The sequence below is a fragment of the Oenanthe melanoleuca genome, chromosome 9 (assembly GCF_029582105.1).
Source record: "Oenanthe melanoleuca isolate GR-GAL-2019-014 chromosome 9, OMel1.0, whole genome shotgun sequence".
NCBI lineage: Eukaryota > Metazoa > Chordata > Aves > Passeriformes > Muscicapidae > Oenanthe > Oenanthe melanoleuca.
Genome location: NC_079343.1, coordinates 9,682,290 through 9,701,999, shown reverse-complemented (window position 1 = coordinate 9,701,999; position 19,710 = coordinate 9,682,290). Strand labels below are relative to the sequence as shown.

At 40.9% G+C, this 19,710-nt stretch overlaps 1 protein-coding gene across 1 annotated transcript in view; it reads left to right on the top strand.

Moving 5' to 3' along the window:
- Nucleotides 1-268: 268 nt before the first annotated feature.
- The window catches only part of SPHKAP (SPHK1 interactor, AKAP domain containing), a 64,031-nt gene continuing 44,589 nt past the window's right edge, over nt 269-19,710 (top strand). The window contains exons 1-2 of the mRNA XM_056499266.1: nt 269-514; nt 18,403-18,505. Of these exons, the coding sequence (XP_056355241.1) occupies nt 474-514; nt 18,403-18,505 (144 nt within the window). The 5' untranslated portion in view covers nt 269-473. The remainder of the gene's footprint in view (nt 515-18,402; nt 18,506-19,710) is intronic.

Genomic DNA, 19,710 nt, shown 5'->3' with positions numbered 1-19,710 from the left:
CTAGAGAGCAATGCTAATCATCTGCACTGCACAGATTCTCTGGCATGGTTTTGCAAACACGATAGATACCAAGCCTGAACGCACTAGGCATTTTCCTGAAAAGAAAAAGCAAACAAACCAATAAAGTTTGCTTAAAGGAACGAAATAAAATAGTCTGAATGAGGTCAAAACAGGACATAAATTGTCGTTAACTCGAGGCTCCTGTAAATGCTCGGGTGTCACATCTGAGACAGCCAGAACGAAACCCCCGTCATTTCAATCACATGGTGTACGGGGCTGGGGCTCCAAGAACATCATGACATTCGTAACGAGAGCTCAGCAAGGATCGCCCGTGTCTCTCCGGAGCCAACGAGCACCTCGCTGTCACGTCCCTGCTCCCACAGCGCAGCCGGAGCACAACGCCCGCAACTTCTGCAGCCGTCCTGAACTCCGGCAGCCGCCGCCTCCCGCATCCCTCCGGCGAGCGGCTCCGCATGTCCCGGCCGGGCAGCGCCTGCCAGGCGGCGGCTCGCAGGTGCGGGGGGCGCGGGGCACGGCACCGGCCGGGGCTCCGGGTGCCCGCAGCGCCCCGCGGGGCCCGGCCGCGAGGGAGGGCCGGGGGAGGCGGCGGGGCGGGCGGGGGAGGAGAGAGGCGGAGGGCAGGGCCGGTAGGCGCCGCAGCGCCGGGGACGCGCCGCCGCTGCCCCGACACGGCCGGAGCGGAGGGTCCCGTCCTTCGCCGCCGCCATGGCCGGGCGCCCCCCGCCCGCCGCCCTCAGGTAAGGCCCGCGCCCCTCCCCGCGCGCCGCCGCCGCGCGCTCCGCTCGGGGCCGCGCCCCGCCGGGCCAGTATCAGTGCCGAGCGCCCCGCCGGGAGCTCCGCTCGGGGCCGAGCGCCCCGCCGGGCCAGTATCAGTGCCGAGCGCCCCGCCGGGCCAGTATCAGTGCCGAGCGCCCCGCCGGGAGCTCCGCTCGGGGCCGCGCCGCCGGTGAGTGTCGGTGCCGAGCGCCCCGCCGGTGAGTGTCGGTGCCGAGCGCCCCGCCGGCAGCTCCGCGGCGCGGGCAGGGCTCCCGGCCGGAGAAGGGAACGGAGGAGCCGCGCTGGGGGCTGCGGGGCCGCTGCCGGGCTCCGGGAATTCGCGGGCGACTGCGGAAGGGCGGGCGAGAGCTGCACCTGCCAGGAGGTGCTCGGGCACCCGCGCCGCTCTGCCCCTGCGCCTAAAGCAGGAGCTAGAGGGCTTTTCTTACGGTAGAAAGACAAAGTAGACATGGTCATCTAAATCTGACAGCTGGTTTTCATGCCGTAGCATCTCGAGAGAGTCGGTAAGTCAATTAGTGCTTAATGATACCTTTGGGATGTTGTGTTTAAATCGCTTCGACGCGTGTCCGCTACCTAGTAAATCAGATTGTTCCACGATGAAAGGAAAACCTAAAAAAGACTGTAGTTCTGTTGTCCTGGCTCCACCAAACGTGCATTTATAGCGGTCATGAAGAACCGATTAGCGCAAAACTTCCTGCAAGACGGAAATGGACGCGCGGGTAGCAGGAGCCTACCGGAGATGCAAGATGTGGTTAAGCATAATTTGCAACAATCACAAGTAAATTGCATTTTGATAGTAGCAGGCAGACAGAAGTATTATAGAAATTGTACCATTTAAGGCTATCATAGATAAAAACCATATGTTGTCAATTACTGCAATTCGTTTTGGTTTAGTTATTCCCAGTGCAATGTCTAAATGAGTCGCAAAAAACCGATAAAGTTTGCAGAACGCACAACCTTAAAAGAAAGATGGTGAAACGATGTATAACTACCTAAACACACAAGAGGAACTAGAGGGAGGGAGAGACAATGGCACCTGAGTGGGTGATAATTACTTTGAGAAGAAATTGCTTCTATTTACAGAAGGAAACAAAAAGCTTTAAAGCAATCCCTTAGAGAGACTGACTGGATTGAATAGTGTTTCATACCAATAAATATTTACTGACCAAAGCTTAATAATGCTTTTGCACTTTGATCTGAATTGCCCGATCTAGAAATAGTCCTTCCCAATTTTTCCTTAGCATTTCAGAGTGAAATAAAAAGGATTTAGCTTTGTATTTTTTGTTGTTAATCATGGCAAGTAATTTTTAAATGCAGTTTTTACACTATGAATAACAAAGAGATTATAATAACTTTAGTATTTTATGGTAAGTCACAATCTGAAAAAGAGAGGGATGCAGACTTCAAGGGAAGAGGGACTTTTAGGTTATCTGATACAACACCTTGTATTTCACACTCTACAAAAATTGGGTACAATGAAATCTTAACCCCAAGATAAACAGACATTCCAACAAGATAGTCTTAAATGTATCAAAAGTGGACAAGCTGCTGCTTTCCTTGCCTATAGTCTTGTTCTCATTGTTACAAATTTACCCCCTCATAACCTTACAGCCATCTTCCAACTCCATGATTATTGCCAAGCTTTTTGTCACTGTGTTTAGGACCTGAGGAAACCAGTCCTACTCCATTCCAGAGCTCTACCATCTGGTCATCTCTTCACCTCTGCTATAGGCCTATTAACCCAGATAGAATTGCCTATTTCTGTAGCAAGGCCAAGGCTAATCTTGTTCATGTGAGCAAGGAACCTCTTTCATCTTCCTGAAGAGTGACTCTTCCTAGAGCAGGTCAGATGTCCCTGCACCAAGAACTACCATTCTCTCTTTCATCTTCTATCTCCTGAGGCTCACTGCTGACAGTTCTTTGCTATTTGTCAAACGAGGTAACCCTTTCTTTGCTAAAGCTTTAATTGTAAGCTTTCTCCCTGTGAGTAAGGATCACAGGACTCCAGAAAGGGTGACCAGAACAGCAAGTAGTTTATTCAGTCATTCCTGTCTTCACCAAGAATCTCTGTGGGGAAAAAAAAAAAAGCACCTGGGAAGCCATGGGACAGATCATTTGTCATACACCTTCAGCTCATTATGCCCGCTACACAATATTTAGGCAACTTTTAATTGAGATGTAGTTACAACAGCTGTTTAGAAACACAAACTTTGTATGTGGGCATTTAGGAGTTAGCTTTACTGACCTCAACAAAGAAAGTTTTCACTGTCAAACTGCTATTAATCAAAGGTATTTGTCATTTTCCTTATAGAATCACTTCAGGCATTAACCTGTTTCTGTGGCTACTTATGCCTTATCTTAGTCACCTACACACATCTTCCTAAATGAAGGCCACAGCTCTGCTCACTTGCTATCACACATCACCATCATTCCTAGAGTTCAACAGAAACTCAGGGTGAACATCAGTTCCTGCTCAGTACCTTCCCTTCCTTCCATAGCTGAAGGCAGAGCCATAAGCCCTGGGTTGGGATGCCAGCAGTCACTGCAGAGCAGGCAAGTGGCTTCCACTGATAATTCAGCATTTCCAGCAGCAGCTTCTTGCAGGAAGCACTTAGCCTGGGGGGTCAGATGAGCAGCTGCAGAGAACTGCACAGAACTGGTGGCTGCCACTTCTCCTTCAAGCAGCTAAAAGACATTTTGGATGCGTGTTGCAGTTGGGGTATAAAGATTTGTTGTTTGGGTTTTTTGTTTGTTTGTGGTGGCTGGTTTTGGTTTGGTGTGGTTTTTATGATGGAGGAAAAACACCCCCACATTAAAATCTTAAATATCCCAGCTTGCACTTTGCTTAATAAAGTGACAGCAAGAAAAGTCTTTGCACTTTTTACATACGAGGCAGGAACTTGCTTATTTCTGGCTGCCTGTGTTAGTGACTATCCAGGATGCTGCTGCACAGCTGCTTAAGGACATACAACCACCCCCTTCAGTGAGGGTGCAGTTTCTCTGCTCAAGCTTATGAAACCAAACCTATAAACATACACAGTTTTTGACAAATCATGTATCTCCAATGCTGGCTGCCAAGCGAAAGTCTTCTGACATGTCTTCTGGACTGGCACCTGATTTCAGCACACCATTTCTGTAAATACTAGAAAGAAATGGAGGAATTAAATGTGCTCTTCAATTCAGAATTGGAAACAGCAGTGGAGCTCAGAAGCAACATTAGACTGAATAGTAATTTGGATAGATTAAAGTGCCTGTACACTCAACAGAAATGAGAAGTAACATGTTTTACATTTTGAAAGATGAAAAGACAAGCCCAAGGAAGTCTGGCTATTTCTGAGAATTTGCTCTGTGTGTAATGAAAGAGGTGTTGTATCACCAACACAGAGTGATCTTTGCTAAATCTCAGAAATACCTGGTGTGGCACATAGTGCACAAAGAATGGCTAGGAAAAGCCTTTCTGGTTTTACAGGATCCTGATGGGAAGCCAAGCACTGCTTACATTTGGTGAACATGCTAGGACTGTAAAGGGGTAAGTTAAGATATTTAAAGCTGAGAAGAGATCTGAAAGCTGTGGCTGTATCAGAGCTTCCTTAGAGGCAGCAGGCATGTGGCACACACTCAGTGCCACTGGAACACACACAGTGACACTGTCACAGAGCTGACAGCTGCTCCTGTGCTCCAGCAAAGCAGCCTGCATCTTGTGTAACAGAGAAAACAGATTTGGTGGCTTTGAACTAAGATGCTTTTGGGAATGAGTGAAATAAAACTTTGATCCTTTAAGGAGACAAGATTGCAGGCAAAGTCTTCATAACAGCCACAGGACTAAGCTAGAAATAACAATTAATTTAAATAAATCACTAAAGAAAAGAGACTGCTGACAAAAATAAACAGAAAAGCAATACATAAACCGAAATAAATACTAAAAATTTATTCTGAAAAATTACTAGTAATGAGTGAAATTGTATAAGTGAAGAGGAGCAATGGGTAGTGTTTGGTGGGACTGACCACTAGACCACATCTTCCAGGTCTGTTCTCCATGTTTTTCCACCTCTATGAGTGAAGGAAAACCAAATGTATTACAAAATCTTACTTAAATGAAAGAGCAAATAAATCCCCCGAACAAGTGAGTAATGTCAGAACTCCCATTATCAGGAAACTACATGCATTAGAGCACCAACTGGCATCACATGAGGATGAAGTTTATTTTTCTGCACTCATGCAGAACTAGTACTGCAGCCCAACCAGAGGAATCAGTTTAATACTTGCTGGGTATGCTTTTTATTTGCAAATTAGCAGATGAATGTACCAGATATTATGAGTGGAGCAGCCAGAAAAATGATCTGATAAGTTTCAATATTCACTAACTTCTTCAAATGTTAGTTTGAGTCTCAGTGGTTGGAATTCCTGAAATGATATGCTGTGCCCTGTTTTCATGGGCAATTACTTTAAGCAGTTAACTACCCTGGCTAACCTGTGTTGTTAAACATAGACAAAGTTCTCAGAGATGCTTTTCTTCAGTGAGGCCAGGGGAGGGGAAAAAAAAAAAAAAAAAAAATCAGCTAAAACCATAAGGAACCTAAATTGTCAAAGGCCATAAGTCTGTGCATGAGGAATCTGATCCCTTGAGAAATGGGATTGAGGATGAAGGGAGGAGGGAAACTTGTACAAGTAGTGAAGAATTTAACTCTTGCATTTCCATGCTATGTTTCACAAACCCACTTGCACACTGCAATGACCAAACCACACTGCTTATGTCCAGGCTTGGTATCTCCACTTCTTCCTTATTTAACCAATTCCATCTGTTTTGAATTCTTTAATCCTGCCTACCCTAGCCTCCCACATGAATTTCTCACTGTTTTCCTGAAATATCCATTAATCTCCTCTTTCAGCTCTGGCTCTAATCCGGTGCATCCCTTCTCCCCTTTATGACTGCAATAGTTGCAGCAGTGTTAGTCACTCTGTTCACAGTCTGCCACTGCATACCAACCCTTCTCCTCTGTCATTCAGTCCTCTTCTTCTTCAGACAGACATGAAAAATACAACAATTATCATTGATAATTTGGAACATCCATATTCTGTAGCTATGCTGCTCATTTTGTGTATGATTTAGATTGACCTCCTCCCAGTAATTATTGTAGGCACACTCACTAATTCATCGGGGTTTTGTCATCTCCTTCCTCACCCCTACATTAATCACTTTACTCTTTCTTGCTGTTAGCTGAGAAGGTGTGGGGAGAGAGGCATAGACTCATGAGAACCTTTATCTGCACTGTGGATAATGAATCCTGGTCACTCCTCATGCAGCTCACCTTCCCTAAACTTGAGTGCAAAAACACCCTCTAAAGAGCAGCATTTTAAGCCATGATTGGCACCTGAACAGCCAGAAGTCCCATGCAGACAGCAGAGAGATGTGCCAGAGGTGCTGATGAGCAGGAGCAGGCTGAGAGGGAGAGGACAGCAGCCTGGGATGGCAGGATCTCAGCAGTGTTCCCTCCAGGCTCACTGCTCTGTATTACACCCACTGCAGCTGCTCTCAGACACAGTATTGACTTATTTCAGTGGAGAAACAGCTTCAACATGAAGGACCAGGAATAATAGCCATGTAATTTTGAGCACTTACTCAGAAGTCCAGCAGGCAGCTTTAGTTTTTTTTTTCCTCAGAAGAAGGAAAATTAATTAAACTTCTACATCAAAACAATAGCTTTAATTACCAACTCACTGGATAAATGCAGCAGTGGCTTCCCTTCTCCAGTGTGTTGTACAAGCTCTTGGCTGTGCTCTAGGAAGAGGCAGGGAGGGGAAGCCTGCCTGGCACTCACAGGGATGAGGCACTTTGAAAAACTTGACATCTCTCAGGATCTCAGTGCCAGAGATTTGTGGGGGTTGCTTCCAAGTTTTTTAACAACTTCTTTGCTTATCAGTGGATTTGATAGTGCTTCAGCTTCCCTTCCTCCTGCTTCACTGAAACAGATTTAAAAAAAAAAAAAAAAAAAAAATCATTCCATGTATTTCTGGTTCTTTTAACCAGAACTACAAAGTTAACATGTGCAGATTAACACTATGATATCTGGGATTTTTTTGCTGCTCAGAATGAAATTTAAAACTCCTTTTTTTTAGTCTTGTCAACCTTTGGATTGTTGTCATTAATCTCTTTAGTTTCTCTCAGTAATTTTCTTCACTTCAAGATGTGCCCTCTCTGCAAGTTTCCTTCTTCCTTCTACATGACCAGCTAACCCAATCTGCCCCATACCCAGCCACCTAACCCTGTCTGTCCCTCACACAGCATCTCCTTACCTTATCTGTCCATTACATGACACTTACCCCTTCCTCCTCACAGCACAGCCAGCACACTCCATCCCAAATTGCAGCAGACTCTGAGTCTCCAACTCCAGCTGTAACCTGTGGCCAGCTAGCCCACTCTTTTATAATACCCACCCTCATGGGGCAGGCAAGGCTGTTTCTACTCCTTGGTGATCAGTACAGCTGTAATTCATTGGGAAAGATTGCCTCCTGCACTATCCTTACAAACTATTCTCCTACACTTACAAGCTATTCTACAGTTTTTATCAAAGTTATGTTTGCTCTGAGTTGTGTGGTCCTCATGCAGTCCCTGTGAGATTGCATAGTTATCAGAATTTCATATACAGGCATTCTGTCAGCAGTGGAGCTGTTCATTACATGCAGTGGCTCTTCAGAATATTAACAGGAGAAAGTAACAGTGTCTCCTGGTTTTCAGAACTGTGTTTAAATTAGGTCCCAATCAGTTTCCCCTAAGATGCATTTATAACCATCTGTGCTATTTCAATTTGAAAAGGGAAGAGATGGAATCAGCAGGGTAATGTTTCAACAACATACTTATAGATTGTTCCTCTTCTATGTTGTCAGGGCAATGTCCTCCTTCTCAGTGAAAAATGTGTATTACCACTGTAGACATCTAATAAAAATGAACAGGCCATTTATTTTTAAAAGGAAAAGATTTGCATGCTGTGGTATTGAAATGAAAACCTGTTATCCTCACATAAACTCTGGAAAAAAATTGCTTCTTGAATGTTTAAAAATACAGAAGTAATAGCACAGCTCCTAGGGAGCTTACTTATATGATCACATTGTATCTGCCAAGACCTTCAATCCTAAACAAAATCTGTGCCATAAATTCAGTGAAATCCAGTGGGTCACATTATTCACATTCCCACAGGTAGCCTATATGAATTGTATCAGTGTCTGCATGATGTAATTTAAATGATAGTATTGCTATCAAACACAGAGTTTTGGTACTTTTACAAATATACCCATACTTCTCAGATTTTGGAAATCTGTGCATTATGGAACAGTGCAGTGCATATGACTATAAGAGAGGTGTCTTTTGGTACTAGCAACAGTAGCAGATTTTTATTTTATACAAGAGAAATTAATTCATAGGTAAGTACGTATTTGTTGAGTGCAGCAGGTGATTTTCTGATTCAGAAGGCAAGGCTTTTAAGGCATCATGTATAAGAAAAATAATTAACTACTGAAAAAAATAGTGACAGACCATAAACAAGTAATATAAACACAAATACTAGTCCAAGTGCAGTAGTGAAACAAAGAAAGAGGCTGTAGGACTGGGTGTACTTTGCAGGGGTTGCTTTTGCAGACACAAACCAGACCTTTGTGTTACCTGTGTCTTCCTGTAACTGCAATTGTTACAGTGACCCCCACTAATGGAACAGTAGGAATTTGACAAAACCTGGGTTTCAGAGAGTATTTCTGGTTTTGTTCCTCTGAATTGAAAGAGCTTAGTGTGATCAGAGTAAAATTTAAACACACCCAAAGGTATGAAGCAAGTGGCAACCTCTACTCTTAATGAAGTTAATAGGAAGAGCTGACTTATATTTTTTTTCATTAGGTGTAAGTGTAGGAGCACTCATTTAGCAGGTACTCACAGAATCGTGCTGCAGGCAGTAATAAAGTTGTCTGAGAGCTTAACCTGAGCTCAGTCCATGGTGCAGATGGTCCTGCTGGACCTTGTGCATCCCAGTGGGAACAAGTTAACCGTGTCAAGCCCAGGTGTCACAACAGTTTCATAATCCATCTGAAGTTCACTGCAAAGCAGTGGCAGTTTATCTACATCACGCCACCAAGGAATTAATTAAATTAATAACACATTGACCTGATTCACTGTTGGACTCCCAGAGATCATGCCCCATGTTTATTATATAGAGTATGAAAGGCTGTAGATTTCAGAGGGTAGAAAGAAGTATTCGTCTTGCCAAAAAAAGCCCAATCGTAGTTTCTTGGACTGAAATCGCATGCTTTTTTTAAGCTGGTATAAGTGAGGAAAAAGTTGTGAATGTTGCCTTCACCTACCACTCAATTCCCTTAATCACATTACAGTCCATGGGAAAAAAAAAAAGTTTCACAAATTGAAGCAAGTTAAGCCAAATACAATGTTCTCAGCATCTTGACAGAATGGCACAAAAGCATGTTTTATCATATTAAAAGCCAAGTTGATTATAGGCAGCTTCATTTTGTTCACATCTCTGACAATGTTATCATGCTTTTTTTAAAAAACACTTAAGCAAATGAGTTTTGAGATTTTTCCTGTCTAATCACAGATTGTACTCATTGATATATTTACACAGTATCAAAATTGAAAAGATTTGTCTTTCTTTGGGATATTAGTAGTAAATCAGTATTGTTCAAGAATATTTCAAGTATGTAAAATATATTAAAATAAGATTTGTTGTGAATAAGCAAAGACAAAATGTATTTTTGGCACTAAAATAAGCAGAATGTACCCTGACATTTTAACTAGATAAGTTTATGAATATAACTGCAGGTGGTCATAGAAACAATACTGGATTAAAGAGAATAGGAAATTTCTGTGAATATTTCAGATGAAAACACTTATTTTTAGACTATTGTTTTACTTTTCTAGTATCATTAGTCAAGATAAAAACATATTGCTTTCTGAACTCTATTATAACCCTAGACAATATTTTGGAAGGTTTAGCAGGAATCTAAACCAACTTGGCTTTCTTGCAAATTAAAAGGGCTGGGAAACAGAATGGAGTTGAAGAAATATGTACATTCACTAGAAATAATACATGTGCTGGATAGGTACTTTTGAAGGTATTTTAGGTACTGTTAAGGTAAAATATTTGCCATAATCAAATTGAGTTTAGTAGGGATCAATATCACGACTATATAGCGTGATTTAGACCAGTTATTTTTCTAATGTGTGGATATGTTGGTATAGGTGCCTGACCAAAGGAGATAATTACAGTAGGCTACAAATCTCCTTCATTTTACAGCTGTAGAAATGATGTTACAACTGGACAGTGTTATTACTGAGAACAGAGGAAGAAGAGCAGACCATATTTTTCTCCTTCTGCTCTGATTGACCCTACCCGCCCACCCCAAAAAAAAAAAAAAGAAAAAAGAAAAAGGGAAAAAGGAGAAGAAAAAAGAAGTTGTCATGCTTTACTGATGAGTTCTGTGGCTTACTGGTGGGGAGTCTTCAACCTTTTGGAATGAATATTTTGAATAGTTTCCTATAGTATTCACGGACATTAACTTCTGTGATCTGGAAAGGTGCATCTTCACTACACTGAAGTCAATTCTCATGATTTGTAATAAAGAGCACTGTACATCATGATACTATAACCACTTGGCTTATCATATGCATACTTTTCTGTTTCCAAGACCTCAAGCTGTTCCATAATTCAAATTCTGTGTTGAAAAATCTGGTTTTCCAGTATCAGTAGTCCATTTTCACTGACAGTTTTGCCCTTTATGTTTTTGAAAGTAGCTGAAAATGATACTGCAACAGTGGAAAATTCCCAAGCCCCTATCTTAAATATCTGTATTTAGGTACAGACAGGACCCCTTTCTTGTCTCATAATTGCAAAGCCAGATTTATTATTTCTGTGGAGAGGTGGTGCAAAGAATTTCAGAAAGTCTGCTGAATATTAGGAAAATGCCATTCAAAAGATGAAAGTGATGTTCACCTTCTGATCACGCACATAATCCTGACTACCTACCACATTTCAATTATGCTTGTACAGTCTATTTGATTTGTAATCAATCTAAAAAGGAAAACACACAAAGAGCAAGTTGTGATTAGCTACACGCATTTTCTATCCAAATAAAATCATGACATATGCATTTACTTCTAAATTTTGAGCGTCTTCATCACATTACTCTTCCCTTCAGAAATACTCAATATCTGTCTTGAATATAATCACTGAAAAGCTTTTATAAATTAAGTTTGAGATCTTTAGAGGATGGCCTTTAAAAAAAGTTGTCAGATAGTGAAATACTTGTTTGCATGTGCTGTGCTTTGAGGCTTGTTTTGTCAGTATTTTCCTGTTGTTGCTCTGATGCTCCGAATGAGGATCACATTTCTTGATGACAAAAGCTGGTTGAGAAGTTTGACTGTGATGTTTGACTATATGATATAAATAGGATGCCAAAAATACTTGATGAATGAGTTAAGGCAAGATTTACATCCTTCACATAAAAACAGTGGAGTCTTCCTGTGTCGTGTTGCACTGGTTGTCCTGAAATGCCCAGCTGACAGTTTGTGCTCAGCAAAAGGATGAGAGGAGCAGGCAGTGAACACAAGTTGTTTGTTAGATACAAGAAACATACAAAACAGGCTGTGAAAAAATTACCCAGTGGTTTATGGCATGAAAGCTTAATTTTCAATGTCTTTGATTTCATCCTGAAAAGTGCTGAGAATTTCTATTTCTAGTTGAAATCTGTGGGAGCTGCTTGCACATTTGTTATGTATTTAAATTGGACCAAATTCCACCAGTTTCCAGCTGTGTCACAATGCTTTTTCTGTTGTTTTTTTTTTAAAGGAGGATCAAATAACATCATACATTTGTACTATTACATTCTGCTGCACTAACAACATATCCTGTATTAAGAATAGGCATTGCCATCAAAAATGCAGAAATAATATAAATTTCTTAATAAATACACAGTCATGAACATTTTTTGCAAGAATGGAAAAACAATTATTTCCCTTTTTGTTCTCCTTTGCACAGCACAAGGACCAGTAATATTGTACAGTACACCTACATATCCTAAGTGAGTAAGGAATATTTTGTGGGACATCTTTTCAAGAATATTTCAGATTTTATATTGTTTTTTGCTGACTTAGTAGGCTTAAACAGTAGCAATTCTTTTGCTTTGCTGCAGAGGAAATGAAACTGCCTTATTCTGATGCTTCTGTGGTACCTGTGCCTGTATCTCTCTAAAATCATCTTCCCAATCAGCACTGCTCTTAAATTTTGTGTATACATTCTAATTGCTCAAAGAATCCTTCTTTTAACAAGATTTCTTATCTTTCCTGCAGTCAAGCCCTCAGCAGAGCCTTAGTTTCCCACTGGCTGGCACTCCAGACCTGAGTACAGACTCCTTGCTTTTGGGGCAGAAAAGCAGTCTTTGTCTTTCAGTCCATCTCCATAAGGTAAAGTCCTTTAGCCTTCCCTGCATTTAAGGGTCTGTTCCTTCATCTTTTCCAAGTCAGTCATTCTTCTCATCAGACCTTGCTGGTCCCTGGCTGTTGATCCAGGGTTCTAGAGCACCCTCCACCACAGGAACTCAGCAGAAATTCCTGTTAGCCTGAATTGTTAGCTTGAATTATGGGCATTTCCCACCAGAAGAGATCTCACAGTTCCTCCTGTTCTTTCCTGTAGTTTCCTCTGACTGAGGTCCAAGCCTGTACTTTCTGGAAGTTTTCCTTAGTAAGTAGCCATTCTACCAGCATAACAAAGCACCATCTAGAATTGTCTTAAAGCCATGTCAAATATCCAGAGATAGATGGGGACAGAAAAGTCAGGATGCCTATCAGCTGTGTGCAAAAGCCAGTTTTATATTGAGTTGGCTCTGTCAGTAAATTACTGAAATGCAGATAACCATCAGAACCCACCAGCCCAATCATCTGTCATTCAGCTCCTGAGTGCCAACTCTTTGATTTGATTGTCAGCTCTCTGATCTGAATATATCCTGCCATAGATATTGAATGTGGAGGAGTTTGTCAGACTTGTATATAAAGCCCTGTTATTTTATCCTTAGTAATTCAATCAGCAAACTCAGAAAGGAAGGAAGGAATATTTCAAAGTAGATCATAAAAAATGTAGTTAGTTTTGTTTACATTTATTCTTTGGTAAAACTTGTCTGTTCTTTTATAATATTTTAAAAGCATGATTTGAAAGAAGGCTGATGATTGCTACTGCTTACAGAGACTTACAGATTTATTTACTGGTTTAATTTGGAGCAGCATAAAGGTCATTCAGGGCTCTTTGGGCATTGTGAAGTGTTCCCCAGCACAGGTTGTCTTTTCTCTGCATCTGTTTTTCATCAGCATGTAGCTAAAGACTTGGTCTTTTGGCAGCTGTATCACTGATAAAAATTAAATGTAAATCAAGAAGACCCAACAGACACTATGAAATGAGCAATCTGAATATAAGGCATTTAAATTTCTAGACTTTTTAGTGTGCTGATCTGTAAAGCCCAATCCTGTACCTGTTAGATTGCACAGACAATGAAGGGAAGTATTCAATGTTTTTGTTTCCAATAGCAGCTGTGGGAGGCTGAGGTCTGTGAATACCTTACAAGATGTGATCCTGATCTTGCCAGTGATTATATTCTGTACTTGAGCTCCAAATCCATAACAAAATCAGAGAGACATTTGTTTGAGGTATTTATAGAGCTTCTGTTTGACTAACCATCTGTGATTTGATTGAAGCATACACATTGTCCGGACTGAGAAAAACCATTTTTATGGATTGGAATAGTAACTTTGACACTGTTACATCTAAAGATTTTGCTCCTAGTGGCTTTCCTGTCCTGTTTACTTGCAAAGGTATATTTTAAAACTGTAAAATTTGAAAGATAGCATGAGGAAAGAGTATGACTGGTCTGTCCACTTCAAAAAGGCTTTGAAGTTAAGAGATGCTGTTTGAACACTGCATGCCTTTCAAAACTGCTTCTTGCTTAGGGTCTGGATTAAGCTGGCTGCTTTCCTCAGTTGCTTAGTTAGCTTTTGGTTTTATTTGGGAAGGTAGAAGTAAGAAGATGCTAAGGTATTTTGCTCTGCTATCACTTCTCTCGTATTTCTATTTCAAAATGAGATTTATCCTTGTTTTGTTGCTCATGATGTTCACTGTAAATATTAGCAGAACACCAGAAATGTAGCTCACTATAGCTTGGCATTAATTACACTGAGAAACCTCGCTGTGTTCATTCATTTACTTCCTTCATGATTATTTTTTTCATGGATCAGTACATTTTCTATGTTCAAAATGCCAAGATTAGGAGTAATAATGAAAAGAGGAAAAGCAGCAAGCTGTAATGTGATTGATTCAAAAAATATATATGTAATGGTCACTTATTATTTATTGAGATTGCTCCTTAGGAATGATTATTGAACAGCAAGTTTTGGGAAGCTGGCTGTGCTTGATCAAGATGGTAGGAAATTGAAGTTTCTGATATTGTTTCACAAGATTAATTTTCTTTAGTGATAACCTGGGGAATTCTTTAAATTACTTCATCTTAGTTGATGTAGCACCATCTGCCACATCTGCAAAGGAGATAATTATTTTTAGGAGCAGTTGTGGGTTTTTTGATTAAGTCTTGAGTCATCGAGGTCAGTATTTTTGAATTATTTAACACAGGAAAGATGAAGCAATTCGTTTGCATTATGGACAGTAATACACGATTTGTTATTATGACAGTTAGTGATATAAATCACATAGCTATTTACTACAGTCCTCTAATTTCCAGGAAACTTTATTGTATTCTTTGTGAGTGCATAGAGCTTGTACAAAAAAATTATCAGTTACAATTCATGAATCAGTAAGACAGCACCTGGTGACAGATGAGTGTGGAGCTTCTCTGTTAATGCAAGTACCAAAGTGAAAATGGTGCACTTAGCACCACGTCTTAGGTCCAGGTTCCCAACTTCAGTTTCAAAAGAGGAATTACAGATTAAGACCTTTCACACCAAAAGAAAACTCTCAAAATGAGCCATCCCTTAACAGACATTTCTTGCTGTGCCTGTGGCTTTTTGTGATACTTCCAAGTCAGATGAGCCCATCTAGCATTCTCCATGACATACTAAACAAGGGAGCCAAGAAAACTTGAGAACTGAGACCTAAAAGCTCCAAGAGCTTTCTTTATCTTGTGGGGAAAAGGCTCCAATCTGTGCCAGATGTCCTGAAAGTCCAGCACTAGGTGTAAGTTCTTAATGTGAAGTAAGGAGCATAGTATGTGAATGCAGAGCTATCACTTGATGATGAGCTGGCTACATCTCTGCAAGAGTTTCTTTCTGCTTCCTGCTATTGAGAAACTAATGAGAGTAGAAGCCTCTCAAAGCCTCAATAGCTATTCCCTGGAGAGTTAATGAAAAATAAGTTTATATTACTGCCTTTGCTACAGAGGGTGGCAGAGCTGTATGGCCTGAGGAGGGCCTCCTGAGAAATACCTGTTGAAAATGAAAGCTTAGGAAGGGTACCCATGGGACAAAGAGGAAACTTTGCCCTAAGTGAGAGCTGAGATAATTGAAAAAGAGATGTTGAAAAGCCAAATCCGTGTTCCATGTTGGAAGAAAGACCTGTGCCCCTGAAGGTATCTCTGCAGGACCTCATTCACTGCACCTCCTGACCTATGGAAGACTCACATTTGTGGTGCTGAGTTCCCAGCCTGAAGAAGCACAGCTGGGTCATTTTCCTATCAGTTTCCATTGCTGCAAGTCTCCTTTGTGTCACACCTAGGGGGGCTCATGACCTGACTGACCAGCAGGAGTGGCCAGGGTTTCCCTGTGCTGCTTCTAGAAATTGTGTAGCCATAAACTCAATAAGGAAAAGGCTGTGGAGTCTCAAACTGAATGTACTCTCCTATTTTGACTCTTCTTTGTTAGAATTTTTCTGCATTTCAGTGGCTGAACCCTGACCCTGAAGCTGCTTGCAAGTGGTGGGAGCCCAGAGTTCCTGTCCCTGGCACAATTCAGGAGTTGAACTGCAGTGCAGCAGGAGAATAGTTCTGCTCTGCAGTGACAGAACAGGAGACGGGAACCCAAGACAAAGCAGAAGCTCTGGAAGTGTTAGAGATACTTGTAAATGCATTGTCCCTTGTCCTGTGAAACAGAGTTGCTTGATTTTTCCTGTGCTGCAAGTAATCAGCTGGATATGAAATACAACTCTGAGGACTGGGATAGGTGACAGGACAATTTAAGTTTACCAAATTTTGGGGCCACCAAAGGCAGTTAGATTCCCTGTCTGAACTTTAGACTGAGTGGGAGCCTAGTGCCATTTAAAATATTTAATGACATTCTACATTTATTTCAGTCGTGCTTTTAACAAGGTTTTCTATATTTACCAATTAAAAGTGGGCTTATTTTGAAAAGAACACAGATTTTAAAGGATTAAGAAGCTTTTACAGATCATTTCACTTTCTGCATGACTTGGAGGAGAGCTTTATTTCTGTATGGGACGTGTCATGTGCTACCCCTGGCTGAAATATTGTCCAGAGATAGCACAGATTTGTGGATACTCCAGAATGTGACTCTTCAACTCTATGCTTCAATGTGATACTCTATTTGTACCGTTTAATTAAGTTCCAAAGAACACCTTCAGGTAATTGTCAAATTGTTATCTTTGCTGCTTTTGGACTCAGCAATACTCAGGCACTGAAGTTCAGTTCTCTGCAGACAGTGGAACTGAGAGCAAATAATCATTAGCAGCCCATCAGCTCCCTGTGGCAGGGCCCCTCAGTCTTCCTCTCAGTGAAGAGCAGGAGAAAACAGTACAACAGGCCTTGTACTCCAGCCTGCAGGTCAGCCTTGATCTGTAATTTTCTCTTAGATTGCAGGGGTGATGCATCTTATAAAAAGAGGCAGTGCACAGCTTCTTCTGGTAGTGGTGGGTTTTGTCTTGTCCGAAGGCTTCATCTCAATCTGGCCTTATCAAGGGGGATACTTATATAAGATTTCACCCTCTGAATATAGGTTCCTACTTTAAATGGAGATAGTCAGAATTTACTTCATGTGTTTAATTTACCTCATTCTGTTACAGAACTCAGTATAAGGCTTATAAAAAGCCATTTTGCTGTGTCAAATACCAAAAAGTTACTGCCCAGAAGTATTACTGTGTATGTATATCATCTGAGCAATGAAGCAGAGTTTTGTAAACAGGCAAAAGTCTTCTAAGTACAAATGATGCTGGTATCTTCCAGAGTATTAAGTGGTAACACGCTTTCTAAGTGAAGTCAGTTAACCCTCTGGTCTCTCTTGAGTATCTATATTCAGTCCTCCCATGTGATTCATTAAACTTCCCCTCAGCTAGCAATTAACAAGTCCTAAATTATTTTTATATTTTTTATTCACTCTTCTAATTTCAGCACATCTAGATACTTCTAGAACTTACAGGTGCTTACCAGTGGGAATGCATATATTCATAGCTAGTCCTAAGCAGTATCAGGTGAAATGTACATGCATGAATCTTTAAGGGAAAGGTAGCCTTAGTCATGCTTGGCTCTGGATTTCAGAAAAAAACATACTGGTTTACACTCCAGTAAAGGTGACTGAGGGAAATGCACTTTAGGCTTGGGCATAGCAGGAGTTGCACATGGTCTGTTATCCCATTGGAAGCAAATAGAGATCATGACTTGAGCCATGGTAACCTTGTCACTCTGTGGTCCATCACAACATGTTTCATGTATTCTCATAGATGACTTGCAATAATTAAAAGCAATCCAAAGACCCAGTCTGGGAAGAAGAACATGGTCATGTAGGGTACTTTACCCCTAGTATGTTCCTGGATAAATAGTCCTTTAGCACATGTGGCCTTTAACTGTGATCATGTTGTGACCAGGAGGAGAAGCTTCATTAATCCTGGACCAATGTAATTATTATACAATGGAAGATCTTTGAAGACTGGTCTGAACTATTCCAAAAGAAAAGTATGAGGATTGGTTCTTGCTGTGTGTGCCAATAATTTGGCTGGGGGAGCTAGTTTTTTATGGTTTTGTACTTCATATCTGTGCAGACCCAAAGTAAACATATTTGTTGTGTACCACTGAACCACAAAACAGAAAATGTGCATGACTTACCTTAGCCCCAGACCTACAGGGTATCGAGCTGTTCCACCTGGATTACAGAATGCTGCCTCTCCTGTTGTGTTTTTTACTTTGTTATCACTACCCCTTTCCTTCCTTCCTGGCAGGTAAAATGCAACAAATATTTCTGTTGTTTACCAAGTGGAATTAATGCAGCAAGTGTTTCATTTGCTGCTCCAAGCTGCCTGCTTATGAAAACAAGCTGGTACCACTTCTTACAGTGGCATTCAAGACAGACAGGTCTGGTTGTAGGCAGTTTATGCTTTCCTCTAGTGAGACATCAGTCTGCTGTTTTATATCCAAAGTGTGTAGCTCAGGATAGTCTTCCAAAAAGAGAAAATTAGCAATAAATAGACTGCTGACCAGGTAGGAGAGTACAGACAGCATCTCGTATTCTAAGTTACATCTCTTTACTGACCTGTGTTTTGGTATTGAGTTATTTATGTAGCTGAGTCACTGGAAAGGTTTTTGGGGACTTGTTTCTTTTTTATTCTTCAGCAACTTTGAATCTCCACTGATGCATGAAGTCCCAGAGCGCCAAGGCAGCAGCACAGACAGTTCTGCAAGCAGTTTGGGAAGCTCTGTCACAGCATGTAAGAAGGTAACTTTTAAGTTTATGTTATATTCAAAATCCAGTCTATATATAGCTTTGCTTTTTAGCTTTCAGCTTTAGTGATGAATACAAAATTTAAGTGATACTTAGAAAAGGTTTCATACAGAAAATTAACTTAATGGTGCTGTTATGGTATCTTGCAAGTTTTGTCTGTGTGGTCTATACTTGTCTGGTCCCAAAATACATTATGCATATGTGGGAGATAAACTCCCATTGAACATTTCTAATTTACCTCATTATCTGACATTTCATTATATGAAATAAAAGCAGTGCATAGCACAAATACCTTCAGGACTGCTCTTGAATAAATAACAACTTTCTGGGACCCAGACAGAGCTTTACTTTTCTCAGTCAATCCAGTGGAGTGTCATTCATGAAAAAACTTTGACTGGAATGGTTTCTACAACAAAAGGTGGTACAGGCTGCTGTTATTGTTTCCTAAAACCAGGTTTATATGTAATAATTTAATTTAGAGCATGTTGGGGGGGAAAGTGTGTTTGTATGTTTGTCATTAGGAGGGGTCGAATGTCATTTTATGCGTGTAGCTGATTTCAGTACAACTGATAATACAAAGGTGAAGACCTTGTGCAGTACAGTGTGAGGGAAGGGAGCACTACCAGAAGCTATTGAGGAGGACAGGCTGTCTTTCACTTCTCACTTTGCAATAAACCTCAGAGCTCTACTGTCTCACACAGGCATAATTCTAGAGCTGAAAATAGCATTCATTTTAAACTTTCACAGTTTGTTCAGTCCTCTCATAATTCTGACTTTTAATAATGCTTTCCTTCTGGGTTTAGAGTTTTTTGTCTGTTTGTTTTGTGTAGGAAGAGTGAAGGATAAAGCATGTAGATGCTGAAGATTTATTTTCCTTATACTGAAAACCACACACAGAAACTTTGTTAGGTACAATATCACTGATTCAAAAAGAGAACTCAGTAAGACAGATGTATGCTGGGACTGGGCTTCCTCACCCCAACATGGCTAAAAGATAAAGTGTCAATATTTCATTTGATCAGAGGGTTAATTTGCAAAGTAATACTTGGTTTTTAAAAATGCTGCTGACTGTAAGTGGAATCCTCATATGGGCAGAAAAATTTACTGTGTGGGAAAACATCTTAAATTTTCATTTAATCTTAGAATTGTCTCTTCTATGTAAGAGTGAAGGACAGTGGCACAGCACTAAGTGTTGCCAC